Consider the following 14609-nt stretch of genomic DNA (forward strand, 5'->3'; position numbering starts at 1 on the left):
ACGGGATACTGAGTTGGATGATCAGCCATGATCATGTTGAATGGCGGTGCAGGCTCGAAGGGCCGAATGGCCTACTCCTGCACCTAATTTCTATGTTTCTAAGTCAGCAGGACACATTCAAAAGAGGCCATGACAGCTTGAACCCCAATACCAAGTCAGCTGGTAAATTCCTAGCTCAGCTCACTAGTAATGACCAAATCCCAGTCAGTTTTGAAACGGAGGTCCGTAAGTCTACTGTGGATGATAACTTAAGCAGGTAAAAACAAATTTGAGAGAAACACATGCCAGAAGAAAAATGATGCCCCCTTGTTTGGAGCTCAGGCTCTAAACTGTACAGACTGGCCACTTTATAATTTAGCTTAAAAATAAATGAAAGCATATTCATTAAATATAGGTTAATTAGCAAAGAGACTGGAAAATACTGTACCGTGTCTTGCAGGATTTGTTGTCGAAAGAGCAGTTTCTGATGCTCCATCATCTGCCTCTGCATGGCCTGCTTCTTCTCCATCAGTTGCTGCTTTAGCACAGCCTGGTGAGCATTATTAATGTAGCTGTTGCCAGCATTTGGGTTTGGGCAGGTATTCGGAGTTTGGCTCGGGCCTTGGCGTGGGCCCACCACAGAATTCTGATCCTGAGATAGGAAAGAAAAGAGGAGTTATTCCTTTTGCTGAAACGTTATAAAGTTCAGCTTTGTTTCGGGAAAAATGTATCATGGGGAATATGGCATGAGATCAGGAAAGAAATCATGTGGCTAATTCAAAATTGTTTCACATGATTTGATTTATTCCTTCATGTATATATCTTTGCAACCATTTCTTTCAGCTTAATCATAGATTTTTCCAAGCACTTGTAATTCACAAGGAGGCCAAATGACTTCTTCCAATGTGAATGTGCTCTGTAATCATTCACAATGAGAGCCGAAGCCAGGAATTCAATGTTGGACAACGCAGAGAGAAACAATGCATTTCAACATGGTCTTTTAAAGGTTTCCATAACTGTACAAACCCGAGTGGTTACTGCAAAAATCAGTAAAGACATTTTAGATAAATTCCATTCATAACAAGAATCAAACACACCATTACAGATCAGAATATTATTGTTACATGATATGAAAAAAAAACGCAAGATAATTTTCAAATTATTATTGACAACCGGACAATGACTGACCACAATGACAAATGATTACGATATTGGGACATTTAATATATGACCGTAATATTAATCTATGCAAAAAAAACAAAAAAAACACTGCTCAGAAAAAGTAAGGGAAAAATGCCCATCAGAGATTGGCAGATTCGTATTCCTTCATTTTCCATGTGGAAAGATCCAATTTTTTTGCTGGGATTATCTTGGGAAGCAGTAGCCAATGTTGAGTGGATCAGTCTGGTGCAGCAAGAAAATGCCGCATAATCACATAAGTGGCCAAAGACGCTTCACAAACAGAACTACAAAGCTCTGAACATCAGGCCCCACCTTTGCTAAAGCTTACTACGTGGTACAGCACACTGATATTGTACTAACAGAAAGGACTTGCACTCAAATTTACTGAAAGACAGAAAATTATGGCTATTGAGAAACATAAATATTCAATAAGAATGTGGAGAAAGATGATATCATTAACCACGGGAATGATGATTTAAATCCCAAGATGGGGACGTTGCCAGAAATCAATACCAAGAAATATATTTTCATGTCAAAGAGCCATACAGCATTTAAACAGGCCCTTCGGCCCAGGTTGTTCATGCTGACCATGGTGCTCCAGTCCTATGGGTTACTGGACCACTGTAAATTGCCGTAGTCTGTCGGGAGTAGATGTGATACTAGTCCCATCTGTATAAATATTTGTAACATTTCTGTAAGCAAATTAAATTGATCCATTTAGCACCATTTTTAAAATTCCTGACAACTTTTATACCACATCCCAATATTTAGCTGAGGGGCAGAAAGTCCACTGGCCAGCAGCACATTCCTGGTTAGTGGGGCTAAACATGCCGCAAAGGTTCACTTGGTCATTGTACTGCCCTGTAATTCGTTCCATTGTTGTCAAAACATGGTGCAATAAGCTAAACTCCAATTCGAAGGTGGCACTAAGAGCAGTATTTTTCAAGACACCATTTGGCAACCAAGAGTCTTGGTAAAAGAAGACGAGCTGGTTTGTAGGCTAATTGGCCACTGTAAATTTCTCCTAGTGGATGAGAAAGTAGCGTTACCTAGAACGAGCGCGAACAAGCATGAACAAGTGATCAATGGTCGGTGTGGACTCGGTGGGCTAAAGGGCCTGTTTTCATGCTGTATCTCTAAACTAAACTAAAACAAAACCTATGCCAAAAGACTCTAGCAGCCAGTCAAACCTTGCACAAAGATAGATCATTGTGATTGTTGGAGACCAGTCTCCCAATACTAAGTCATCCCTGCAGCATTCCTAAAGTAGTGCCTTTGGCCCAGTCATTTTTCAGCTGCTTCATCATTGACTATCTGCCATCATAAAGTCTGAAGTGGAGATATTTGCTCATGTCTATGCAACTCCTTGTATAATGAGACAGCCATGCCTTCATATAGGAAGATTGAGACAACATCAATGTAGGATCGGAAGAGTGATAAGCAACATGTGCTGTAGAAGAGCCAGGAAAAGATCTTCTCTAAGAAGAAAAAGTTTAATTTGCATGTACTATTAGCACAATGACTTTACTATCGCCAGGTGTCCTCCGCATTCTGGTGGAGTCACAAATGACAATTCATTCAAATGGAGCAGTCAGATAAATACTGTATAGGAAAGAACTGCAGATGCTGGTTGAAACCAAAGAGAGAAACTAAAAGCTGGAGTAACTCAGTGGGTCAGACAGCATCTCTGCAGAAAAGGAATAATTTTGTTGTCTCTGTACTGTACACTGACAATGACAATTAAAGCTGAATCTGAATCTGAATCTGAATCTAATGACTTTTCGGGTTGAGACCCTTCTTCAGACTGAGAGTCAGGGGAAAGGGAGACGAGATATAGACGGTGACATAGAGAAATATAGATCAAATGAATTAAAGACATGGAGAAAAGTACCGATGATAAAGGAAACAGGTCATTATTAGCTGTGGGCAGGAGAAAAGGAGTTACAGACAATACAACGACTTTGAACCTAGTACAATGACTTAGGTGGGGGAGGGACGGAGAGAGAGGGGATGCAAGGGTTACTTGAAGTTAGAGAAATCAATATTCATACCACTGTGTTGTGAGCTGCCCAAGCGGAATATGAGGTGCTGTTCCTCCAATTTTGCATTCCTACACTCTGACAGTGGAGGATGCCCAGAAAAGAAAGTTCAGCGTGGGAATGGGAAGGGGAATCAAAGTGTTTGGCAACCGGGAGATCAGGTAGGCCCAGGCAGACTGACTACTGTAGCTACAAGAGTGGGTAAGAGTCTGGAATCCCACAGTGAGTAACTTATCTCCCTCCTGTCAACCCAAATGTTTTTTCCCCCATCAACAACAGAGAAGTCAAGACATGCCTGGATGACTGCACCTCCACATCTAGGCTGCCCATTTGAATGTCAGTCATGCACTACCCGCACCATCTACCGGTGCACCGTGATTGCTGAGGGTCCCATTTATAAAATGACCAGCCGTTACTCACTAGGCAACTTGCACAGCAACTCTCAAACATGTGACCCTGCTGCCATGAAGAGCAAAAGCAGCAAAAGGAAGGATGTACCAACACGCTCCAAATAACACTCCACCCTAACGACAAATTCCACGCCTTCATTGTCACTGGACCTGCAACTGTCTTCTCCACAGCAATTTGGAATTATTTTTACCAGAAGGAGTGCTTTGTTTGAAGAAAATGCTCCTCTACCAATGCCTGAAGGGCAACTGAGATTGAGCAGTAGAATGATGTCCTTACTAGAAATACCTATGTTCCCTAAATAAGTCTTTCCAGTGAGCCTTTGGAGTCAGGGAGAGCCGAATGGAAGTAAGTTAGCCTTTGCAGACCTTCCTCTTAGTGTTTGTCTCATCATTATCAAAGTCTAGTTTCAGGAGCCACTTTGAACCTAATTTATCTGCCAAGAAATTAAAATAGTATCTGAAATGTCATTGGTTTTTTTCTCAATTCTTCTCAAAATCATACATGTATATAAACCCAAAATGTATTCTTTACTCCTTAAAAATAATGACTTTGTTCAGACTGGCCAGTTCGAGTGGTACTTCACAAAAAAACTCCTGCAGTGCAGTGGCTTTACTTCCAAATTCCCAAGGAAAATAAATTATAACAGGAAAGATCTTTGTTCCATGGTTCCAGAAAATAAGGACATATTTCTTGGGCAAATATAACCTATCGTTTATAATACATCCCAGAATGCTAATTCTATAATCCTGAACTCTATCAGTTCTAACCTCTCAATGTCCCAACAGCTTTGTTTAGTAATTGTTTATTCCACAAAAACAAGAAGTGGTTTCACATCTCTGACAAATTTAATTTGATTATCCACCTGTAATTTTATTAACGATACTTAAGCATTTTGGACAGTTTGCGTTATTGATATTCTCTCATTAAAAAAGATCCACATCTGTCCAGCTGTCAGAAGCTTTAATCATTCGGTTGTCAGTTTGAGGAGAATCAATGTGACAACATCAGTGTTTCCATCCTAATTCGTGTAAATACATGTAAATTAATTATCACTAAAAGTTTATGTGCCCAGCACCTCAACAAGAAGATTACAAATCAATGAGCTACCTTAAAAAGGAAAAAAAAGCATCCTTCATAGCATATGCTGCTTGTAAATCAGAAGTGTGAGCTGATGGGACGGTGGAATCGGAGAAGGATTCTTTTTTAAGGATATAATCTTTCAAGTCTTTTCAGTCTCATCATTGCCACAACCTCAGCAACATCTGTGCCAATAATCAGCTGCTCCACCATCAAGAAACACTAAAGACTGCAGATGCAGAAATCTGGAGCATAAAAACAAACTGCTGGAGAAACTCAGTGGGCCAGGCAGCATCTGCGGCGGGGAATGGACAATCGACATTTCAGGTCGAGATTTTTCCTCCCTTTTGAAAAGTGGAGGTTTTACTTTGTGTGAAGGGGTGAGATTGGTGGGGGAAGAATTGGCATGTGACAGGTGGATCCAGGTGAGGAAGGGTGGATAGGCACATTAAATGCCTCCTCTACATTGATGAGACCAAGCACAGACTTTGCTGAGTACCTACAATTCAGAGCTGCTGTTTACTAGTCATTTCAATTCCCCCTCCCCATTCCCGCACCGATCTGCCTCTCCTCTGCATCCTCCTCTGCCAGGGTGAGGTCATATGCAAACCAGTGGAAGAGCATAACCCACCCTGGTACTCAACAATCCAATGGCACAATCATTGGATTCTCTAATTGCAGCTGACCTGCAACACCTCGGTCCCACTATCCACATAAATCCACACACGCATACTCTTGTTTCTACAATACCTAACCCCATCTCACCCAGCTTCTCCACCCACTCCATCTGGATATCACCCACACACTCCTCACATCGGGACCCCTCCCTCCACTCTTTGCATTGCCCATCCCATCCCCTTATTTAGTCCCATGGACCACCTTCCTTTCCAATTAGATTGCATCATCTGCTGCACCTGGTAAATGTCACCAATGATGTCCCAGTCTCCATTGCTACTACTCCTGACTTCCCCATCTATTGCCCTGACCTCCTCACCTCTTTACACTGGCCATCTCCCCAGAAGAAGGGTATTGACCTGAAATGTTGATTGTCCACCTGTCTTCACAGATGCTGCCTGATCTACTCAGTTGCTCCAGTAGTTTGTACAAAAGAACTGCAGATGTTGCTTTGAACCGAAGATAAGAATAGGTGACGTTTGACATCTATTCATTCTCTCCAGAGATGCTGCCTGTCCCGCTGAGTTACTCCAGCATTTTGTGTCTATCCTTAAGTAGTTTTTTTTTTCACTCCTTCATCAAGGTTAGGATGTGTTTAGTGCCAGTTCTCCAATCAACTCCTGCCTTGCAAACCTGTTCAATAGCAATTGTTTGGGTGCTTTAGATGTCCTGGCTGAATAAATGACTTTGCAAGCTATGATTGTGTGGTTTACAGTGGCATTAAATCTGTAACAATAAGGTGAATTATAGATAATGCTCCTGAATGGAAAACAAATATGGAGAATGACGGAGGGGACGTGCATCTGAGGGTAATGATATATTTACAGGATATAGAATTTGTGGATGCATTTACTGATGTTGGCAACTCATGCTTATCCATCAAACTTCTCACGCCAGTACATCCAGCTCCTTCGGGCTATCTGCTCCAACTGACATCTGAGCTCATCTCTGCAAGTCCTTCTCCATCCCCTGGAGCTTTAGGACGTTTTTCAACTTGCTGAACTTGCAACTTGATAGCAGGCAGCCAATAAAAGATTCTCTTGTGCTATTTATCCAAACTTCCCTTGCCCTAGGCTGCACAACTGGCAATGCAGTGAAAATGTGAAGATGGTTATCATGACTTGACAAATGCAGAAGCAACCATTCCTCTTTGCAACACATTGAGAATTTCCCTTTTAAAATTGCCATCTTCAACATTACAAATCAAAGATAGTTTTACAAAACCAGCATAAAATATTTATAATTGCTCATCATGGAAACTTATAGCACTTGTCATTTTTATGAGGAACAAAGCTTTAATACCGGATTAAAACTACCAATTAATGACCAACTGCTCAAAGCAGCACCAGCAGCAAAGATGACTTGAAAAAAAAATGACACAATTAAAATTAATTTATCTTATGCCATCTCCTTTCTTCATTCTTAACAACTGGTTTAATATTTGATTTCTATATTTATTTTCTAAAGAGTATTTTTTATTATCTATTTGATTCTTTCTTTTACACGAGATTATCGACTTTAGATGCTTCATTTGCTTTTGCCTTAAGTTTTCTTTTTGATACAGAATAATCTGACTTCAAGTGGTTCTCTGGGAGGTCAATAAAGGGGAAGTCATTTAAGACTGAGGTGAGAAAAAACTTTTTCACCCAGAGAGTTGAGAATTTGTGGAATTCCCTGCCACAGAGGGCAGTGGAGGCCAAGTCACTGGATGGATTTAGGAGAGAGTTAGATAGAGCTCTCGGGGCTAGTGGAGTCAAGGAATATGAGGAGAAGGCAGGCACGGGTTATTGATAGGGGGCGATCAGCCATGATCACAATGAATGGCGGTGCTGGCTCGAAGGGCCGAATGGCCTCCTTCTGCACCTATTTTCTATGTTTCTGTTTCTCTTGTACAGAGTTTAACAGGAGGAGCTGCATCCAACAATTCTGAGACTGCAACAGAGATTACACATCCGGTTATAATCCATTCCATCATCTCCAGGGCTGACATTGGGAAAGTATAAAGAGAGTCAATGCAACGTAAAAAGTATTGTTCTCTGAAATGGAGTAGAATGCAAGTCCAAAACCAATAATGACTAAACTCATGAAGAGGAAATCCTTGTGCCTTCTTCTTCGGAAGGTGGCTATTCAGAAAGGATTGCAGTTTCAAGTCTGATCAGCCCTTAATGCAAGTCCCAAGAGTAGGAAGGTATTGACAGGCAACTTTGCAAGGCTCATTTATCAGAACCCTCCCCAAACCCAATAGTTCAAATCTGGGAATACGAAGGAAAATTGTAGCTGAGATCAGCTAAAACGTTCAAGAAACTGAATGTCATCTTCCGATTAGGTAGCATTTAGTATTAACACATTACTTTAATTGTTATTTATACTTTTACTTTGCCAATCCACAAAGTACTTGGTGCCCATGTTGAAAAGACTACTTAATATGTATACCGTGTGCTTCCCGATTTACCATGCTTCGACTTACGATATTTTGACTTTGTGATCGGAAAAAGCTCGGCAACGGCAGTGAGCCACACGTCTCTTCCAGTAATGTGATCGCAATGTATTAAATGCGTGTTCCACTTACGATATTTTCAGTTTACGATGGCTTTATCGGAACGTGACCCCATCGTAGGTCGAGGAGCAGGATTGCGCCTCTGTTTTTGTCTCCTCTCAATAGAACTTGATTATCCTCATTTATATGTTAACTAACAGAATTTCAGTATCTTCTTTTAAGTGATCGCTATCTTTACAGAAGGAAGAGGATCTAAAATTATTCAGATGACATCAGAATGTCAGGATGATACTTATCTAGTGGATTTGTTTGGAATGCAACTGTTTGTCTATCACTTTTGACATCCCACTGCCATCTCAACATCAAAAGCAAAGAACCAACTGCAAATGCCAATTGCCATTTATTATCACGACTGAGTAAGAAAGTTAAAGTACAGGATAAAAAAGTTTATTAATTCTTCCTGCTACTCAGAGTGAATAGCAGCCATGGTGCAGAAAATTAGGCGAATGGAATGTATAGGTTTGGTAATTAATTGGCATGTGTTTTAATTGAAATAAAGCAATTTAACAATGTTCAGGAGAAATAATCAAGGAAGTGATCCTTTATTGATTCCTTGTTACTTTTATAATGAGTTACTCTGAGTCATAGAGTGATACAGCATGGAAACAGGCCCAACTTGCCCACACCGGCCAATATGTCCCAGCTGCACTAGTTCCACCTGCCCGCATTTGGTCCATATCCCTCCAAACCTGTCCTATCCATGTACCTGTCTAACTGTTTCTTAAATGTCGGGATAGGCCCTGCCTCAACTACCTCATCTGGCAGCTTGTTCCATACACCCATCACCCTTTGTATGAAAAAGGTACCCCTCGGACTCCCATTAAATCGTTTCCCCTTCCCCTTAAACCTGAGATATCTTCAAGGAAGGCTGTTAGATTAACCAACGTGCTACTCATGGATACAACTGATTAATTTTTGTGGCATACATTTTAGTTGTCGTCAAGCAGTGAGGAGGGGTATTTTGGAGAAAACAATGTAGAAAACAATGCAGGCAAAAATAAATCGTATAAAAATGGGAAACTTTCTTGTTGGGTGTATGTGTGAGTGTGTGTGTGTGAATGTATATGTGTGAATATATGTGAGTGTATATGTGTGTCCATACTAGCCCTCGGGAAACCAGTCCATTTGTCCCACAACAACCATGCTAGCGCTCTAGAAAGCCCCCCCCCCCCCCCCCCCCCCCACTGGCCAGCAATATTGGAATTGGTGGAGAGGTGGAATATTATGTTGGGGCAAACTGGGACCCAACGGAAGTAGGCATGGAAGACACTTATAAATAGGCAAAGACATAAGCAATGCCAGACTAAGTGCAGCTGTATTGATATCATTTCTAAAACAACAACAATTTACTGGCATTGCAAGTCATAAGGATACTGTTCTATTTATTTAATGCAAAGCATAGCATACAATCGCTGATTAGCCATGACTAACTTCATTTATCAGTAGTTCTGCAAAATTCTATGCAGTTACCTTCTTTGACAGACGGGAAATATTCTGGTGCTGAATGATGAAAAGAATATACCAATACTTCAATAGGTGCAGAGAACATGGGAGCACTGACGGATTACCCAATCTCTCAATGGGCAAATTAGCTAAATTGAGCAAATGACAATGATATTTGGTGTATGATATTAATATTAGACATGAATAATGAAAAGGTTTAGTCCTTTCACCGATTTCACAGTAATCAATTCTAACATTTCTCATTGAAAGTTGCGTCTGGATATTATTTTTTGTTAGTAACATGTCTAATGAAGAAAAACCTGTTGAGGAATTAAGTTGTCTAGTGGTCTTAGTGAATTACATTTCCTTTTTTTTTGGATGAGTTATTTTACACAGTGGAAAGCAAAGATCATAGAGCGGAGATCTATGGTCTATGATCTTTGGTGGAAAGTAAAGAGTGCATTTGTTCCATTCCAGCCACTCGGTGTCAGTATTGAACACTCCCTCATTTGTGTTCCAGTCAGATCAGACTCCTTCCCGAAATTGAAAACTTCTCGGAGTTCATTGTTTGCATTAAAGTTGTGAATGTAAATATAATGGAGAGATTTTTTCTGCTGTAAAAATGTAAATAGTTTAAACAAATCTTCCCCTTCACCAATATGAACTTTACAACAGCACTCCTCTTCCACTTGGAAAACTTTTTCCTTTACACAAAGAGCCATCCTTATGGGCCTCTTAGATTGCCAATTAGTGCTGATTAATGGAGAGTATATTCCTGCCACCAACACACACTGCGTAATTGCCTGAAAAAAAAATCTTACTAAATCGCACAGAGGTTTTTACATTCACCAAAGGGCTTTTATCTCAAGCTCTCTACCCCTGCACTGCCTCTAAATTGTCCAGACTGTTTGGCTGACATCTAGGACTGCAGGATACCAGCTATGTAGTTAGGAGCTTGTCACTACTTCAAAGTCAGTTTGCTGGACATGCCTTACTCCAGGGTAGAACCATATTATGTGTAAATTCAGAGCCTTGGTTGTGCCCAACTTGAACAACAAACCACATTGCTGCTCTGTTGCTCACGTGACTTGTTTCACTTTCACCTCAAAAGTAATAAAATGTGCCACTGTGCAATACAGAAAGGTAAAACAAAAAATGTCAATGAGCCTTATAAACGTGTACAAGGGAAAATGAGGTTGCATCTATAAGGTAGATTTTAAGGAGTGACCTGGAGGAAAGGTGACGTGGTGTAATTTACGGAAGAAATGCCAGAAATTAAAGCCTTTACGTCTTTGGGTGAAGTCTTCACTGGTGGAGAATTGGAAAGATACATGCGATACATGGGTTTAGAGGATAGATAAATATGCAATAAATCAATGAAAGATTTGAAAATGAGTTTGAGAATCTTTTAATTTAAATACGGCCCCAGGTATCTGACATCACTCCTATGAGTCTTTTGGGACTTCTTACAATGTTAAAGGCATTATATATTATTCTTTACATCTTCAAAGGTTTCTACATAGAAGGCTATATTCAACCTCAACTTTGTTTCACCGTAAATGTGATCTTCAGAAGAATTGACCTAACGTCCACTCATTTATCACAAACTTCCTTTTTTTCCTTTTGCGTCCTGTTTTGAAACCTGAGACTTTCGGATCAGTTTGCAGTCTGCTGTGACCTTTTGGACATTGTCCTAGCAATCTATCAATCTTCACTTGGAGAATCAATTATGTTAATCTTGCAGATTTAGATCCTTTGTTACTTCTGAATGTGTGTATTACACCTTAAATGTTGACTATCTGATGTTTCTACAGAACGTGACTCATCTGAGGATCGCAAGCAGTTGACTCCTTTTTGTACACATCACAAAGTGCTGAAGGAAGTCAGCGAGTCAGGCAACATCTGTGGAGAGAATGGATAGGTGACGTTTTGGGTCAGGACCCTTTTTCAGTCTGACCTTCTGAGTCCCTCCAGCACGTTGTGTTTTGTTCAAGATCACATGGGATCCAGGGAGACCTAGCTAACGGGATACAGAATTGACTTCATGGAAGGAAGCAGAGGGCGGTGGTGAAAGGGTATTTTACAGACTGTGATGAGTTGTGTGCCTCAGGGATCAGTGTTGGGCCCATTACTGTTTTTTATGTCAATGATTTGGATGAAAATGTACAAGGCAAGGTTAGTAAGTGGGTGGGATTGTAGATGGTGAAAATTACAGCAGGCTCTTGGTCAGCTGGGCACGTGAGCTTAGGAACGGTTAATGGAGTTTAATGCAGATAAGTGCGAGGTGGTGTATTTTGAGGTCAAACCAGGACAGGATTTTCACGGTGAACAGTAGTGCCCAGAGGAGTGTTGTAGAGCAGAGAGTTCTAGGACAGGTACATAGTTCCATGAAAGTGGCGTCACAAGGAGATAGGGTGATCAAGATGACCTTTGGTACATTGGTCTTTGTTAGTCAAGGTATTGACTATAGAAGTTGTGACACTTGTACAACACGCAGGTGAGACCACACTTGGAATACCGTGTTCAGTTTTGGTCATCTTGCAATAGGAAGAATGCAATGAATTTGGAAAGAGTGTAGAGAAGATTAATGAGGATGTTGTCAGGACTTGAGGGGCTGAGCTCTTGGGAGAGGTTGGACAGGCCAGCACTTTATTGTTTGGAGCGATTGGGTGAATGAACAGAGTATTTTAGTCAGAGTATGGAAATCAAAAGTAAGAGGACATATGGTTAAAGTGAGAGAGGTAAAATTTAATACGAACTGGAGGGGCAACGCTTTCACTCAGAGGATGATGGGTAAATGGGACAAGCTTCCAGAGGAGGTAGTTGGGGAAGGTACGACAACAACATTAAAGGCACTAGGTCAGATACATGGAAAGGAAAGGTTTACAAGGACAAATGCGCGCAAATGGGACTAGCTTAGATGGGGCACCTTGGTGAGCATGGAGAAGTTGGGCTGAAGGGCCTGCTTCTGTGCTGAATTACTCTATTCCAGTGTTTGCAGTTTCTTGCAACTCTTTGTTTTAGATTTGCCGTGTTTTACTTTGATGTGACTATAACTGTGAACAGTACTGATGGAAACAACGGGCTATAATTGGGATGCCCGAGAAACTGGTAATTGGGTTTCCATTCTTATCCTCATTAGGACCAGGAAACAGGCTGACTTATGGGTTCACCAGATTGGGAAGCACTGAACCTGCATCACTCGACATCATGTATGTAATTAAACATTTACCAGCATACAATAGCCTCAAGGGTTCATTGTTCCATCATTGGCACAAAGAATCAGAACACCAAGTCCTCTTCCAAATTTGGATTGAACGGGATTTCAAATCTTTACGCACAGTAATCCGTGTGTGAAAGAGCAGTCCTTCAAATCTGGCACTCTGTCCTTCAAGCTCTGTACTGCTGCAAAGGGGTGTTGAAAACACAAATTTGCTATTTGCTCTATTACCGAAACATTATATCTAAGAATCTCTAAACTATCCTAATTTAACACTATTAGGGATTAAGACATGCTTTTTAAAAATGAATAATAATTTTATCAGGACCAATCTCCACTATTGAATTTTTAATGTGTTTTATTTGAGGACGAATGAAGCTTTAAGTGGGCTGGGGTGTAAATTGCCTGGTTCACAGAAATCCTGATTAAGCAGAACATTCCCTGGGAGACTAGTTATACATTTATTGACACTGCAGCAACACTACTCACTATACTGTAATTAATATGGATTACACTGTTTAGTACATGAATGCATAAAGAAACTGTAATAATCATTTGGAAAAAAAAGGTTGGAATATATTTAAAAAAAAGGCTATTTGAACAACGTCTTTGAAATGCAGCCAAGACGAGGGTGAGGAGAATATTGTCTTTGTAAATCTACATGCTGGTGCTGAAAGGCAGCTATATTACTTAACTATTCCATCAATAACAGTCTGCATCCAAACTCATTAAATGTAGGCTCAAAGCGATATCTTGCAGAGACCAAAGATCATCCTTCACAATCTCATAGCAACAGACACATAAACTGTGGCTCATTACCAGCTTGCTACAATAATCAGGTCTTTAACAGGAACAAAGGTTGACAGTGATTAATAATTAAACTCTCTTAGCTCCTAAGTCTTTCTGCACATGTCCAAGCAACTCTTTGGAAACTAACTAGCCGGCCTTGCTTCCTTATTCAAATGCAGATCCTGCTGTGCAGAAGTAGCTTTTACCTATTTCATTTCATTTACCCTTTGAAAAAAGGCAGTAAATATAGGTCTCAGTTGCCCATTTCTTACCATGCTATGTTAATACGAATAATATATCATAATGTCGGAGATCTGAAAAAAAATCCTGATGCCGGATGTTGACGTCAAACTTAAAAGTTGGGAGTCTTAGTTAAGCTTTTTTATATTGCTTTACTTCCAATTCCTGGAACCAGGGCTCTCAGAATCCAAGACAAAAGGATGTAAAAGTAGCGTTAGAGTGAACAGAATCTGCTTTGCCTATAATGGACAATTTTGCTTTGTGGCTCTTACCAAGACAATCAACTGACCCCCCCCCCCCCAAACAATTTTCCACTTCATTTCACTACAATCCACGTCTTTCTGATGCCCCCTCAGAAATGGTTTTGCAATGTGCAAGTCCTTCTCATAGTATAGTACGCACCTCACCCTCACATCACTCCTGGTTGCTAGAACTTCTCCATATATTGTTTTTGTTGAGCCTACTTCACTCTTTAGAGGACTATCATTAATTTGCCCACATCATTATAGAACACAAGTAGACAAGATTAGAACATAAAAGGTGGGTATGAGGGGAAGTGTTAAAGAAAGATGAAACAGAAAAAATGCTAGAGAGGGCTTCCAGAATATAGAACTGAACCTTAAGTGCCCGTCCCACTTGGCGATTTTTTTCGGCGACTGCCAGCGTCATATCAGTGTGCGGCCAAAAGATTTTGAACACGCCGCAAATTTTTCAGTGACCTGATACATCAGTCAATGATGCCGGCAGTCGCCGAAAAAAATCGCCAGGTGGGACAGGCCCTTTAGGGCATATGCAATGTGTTGCATGCAAGAGTCTGAAACACTCAAGTGTGTTTACGGAGGAACTGGTAGAAAGTTGCAGAAAATTGGATGGGTGAGATAATATCTGAACATGAGAAAAATGATTTTCAAAAACTTTGAGGGAGCAGGAGTCAATGTCACCTGGTGTCACTAAAGGAGAGAAATTAGAACGTTTTGGTGCGAGGTGAGAAATTAAC

At 40.6% G+C, this 14609-nt stretch overlaps 1 protein-coding gene across 2 annotated transcripts in view; it reads right to left on the reverse strand.

Moving 5' to 3' along the window:
• zmp:0000001236 (mastermind-like protein 2) overlaps positions 1-14609 on the reverse strand; it is a 366940-nt gene that overhangs the window by 24429 nt on the left and 327902 nt on the right. For both annotated transcript variants that reach the window (XM_055637326.1, XM_055637325.1), the window contains one exon: positions 428-631. In XM_055637326.1, coding sequence (XP_055493301.1) covers positions 428-631 — 204 coding nt within the window. The remainder of the gene's footprint in view (positions 1-427; positions 632-14609) is intronic.

This window comes from Leucoraja erinacea, chromosome 6, assembly GCF_028641065.1.
Source record: "Leucoraja erinacea ecotype New England chromosome 6, Leri_hhj_1, whole genome shotgun sequence".
Taxonomy (NCBI): Eukaryota; Metazoa; Chordata; class Chondrichthyes; order Rajiformes; family Rajidae; genus Leucoraja; species Leucoraja erinaceus.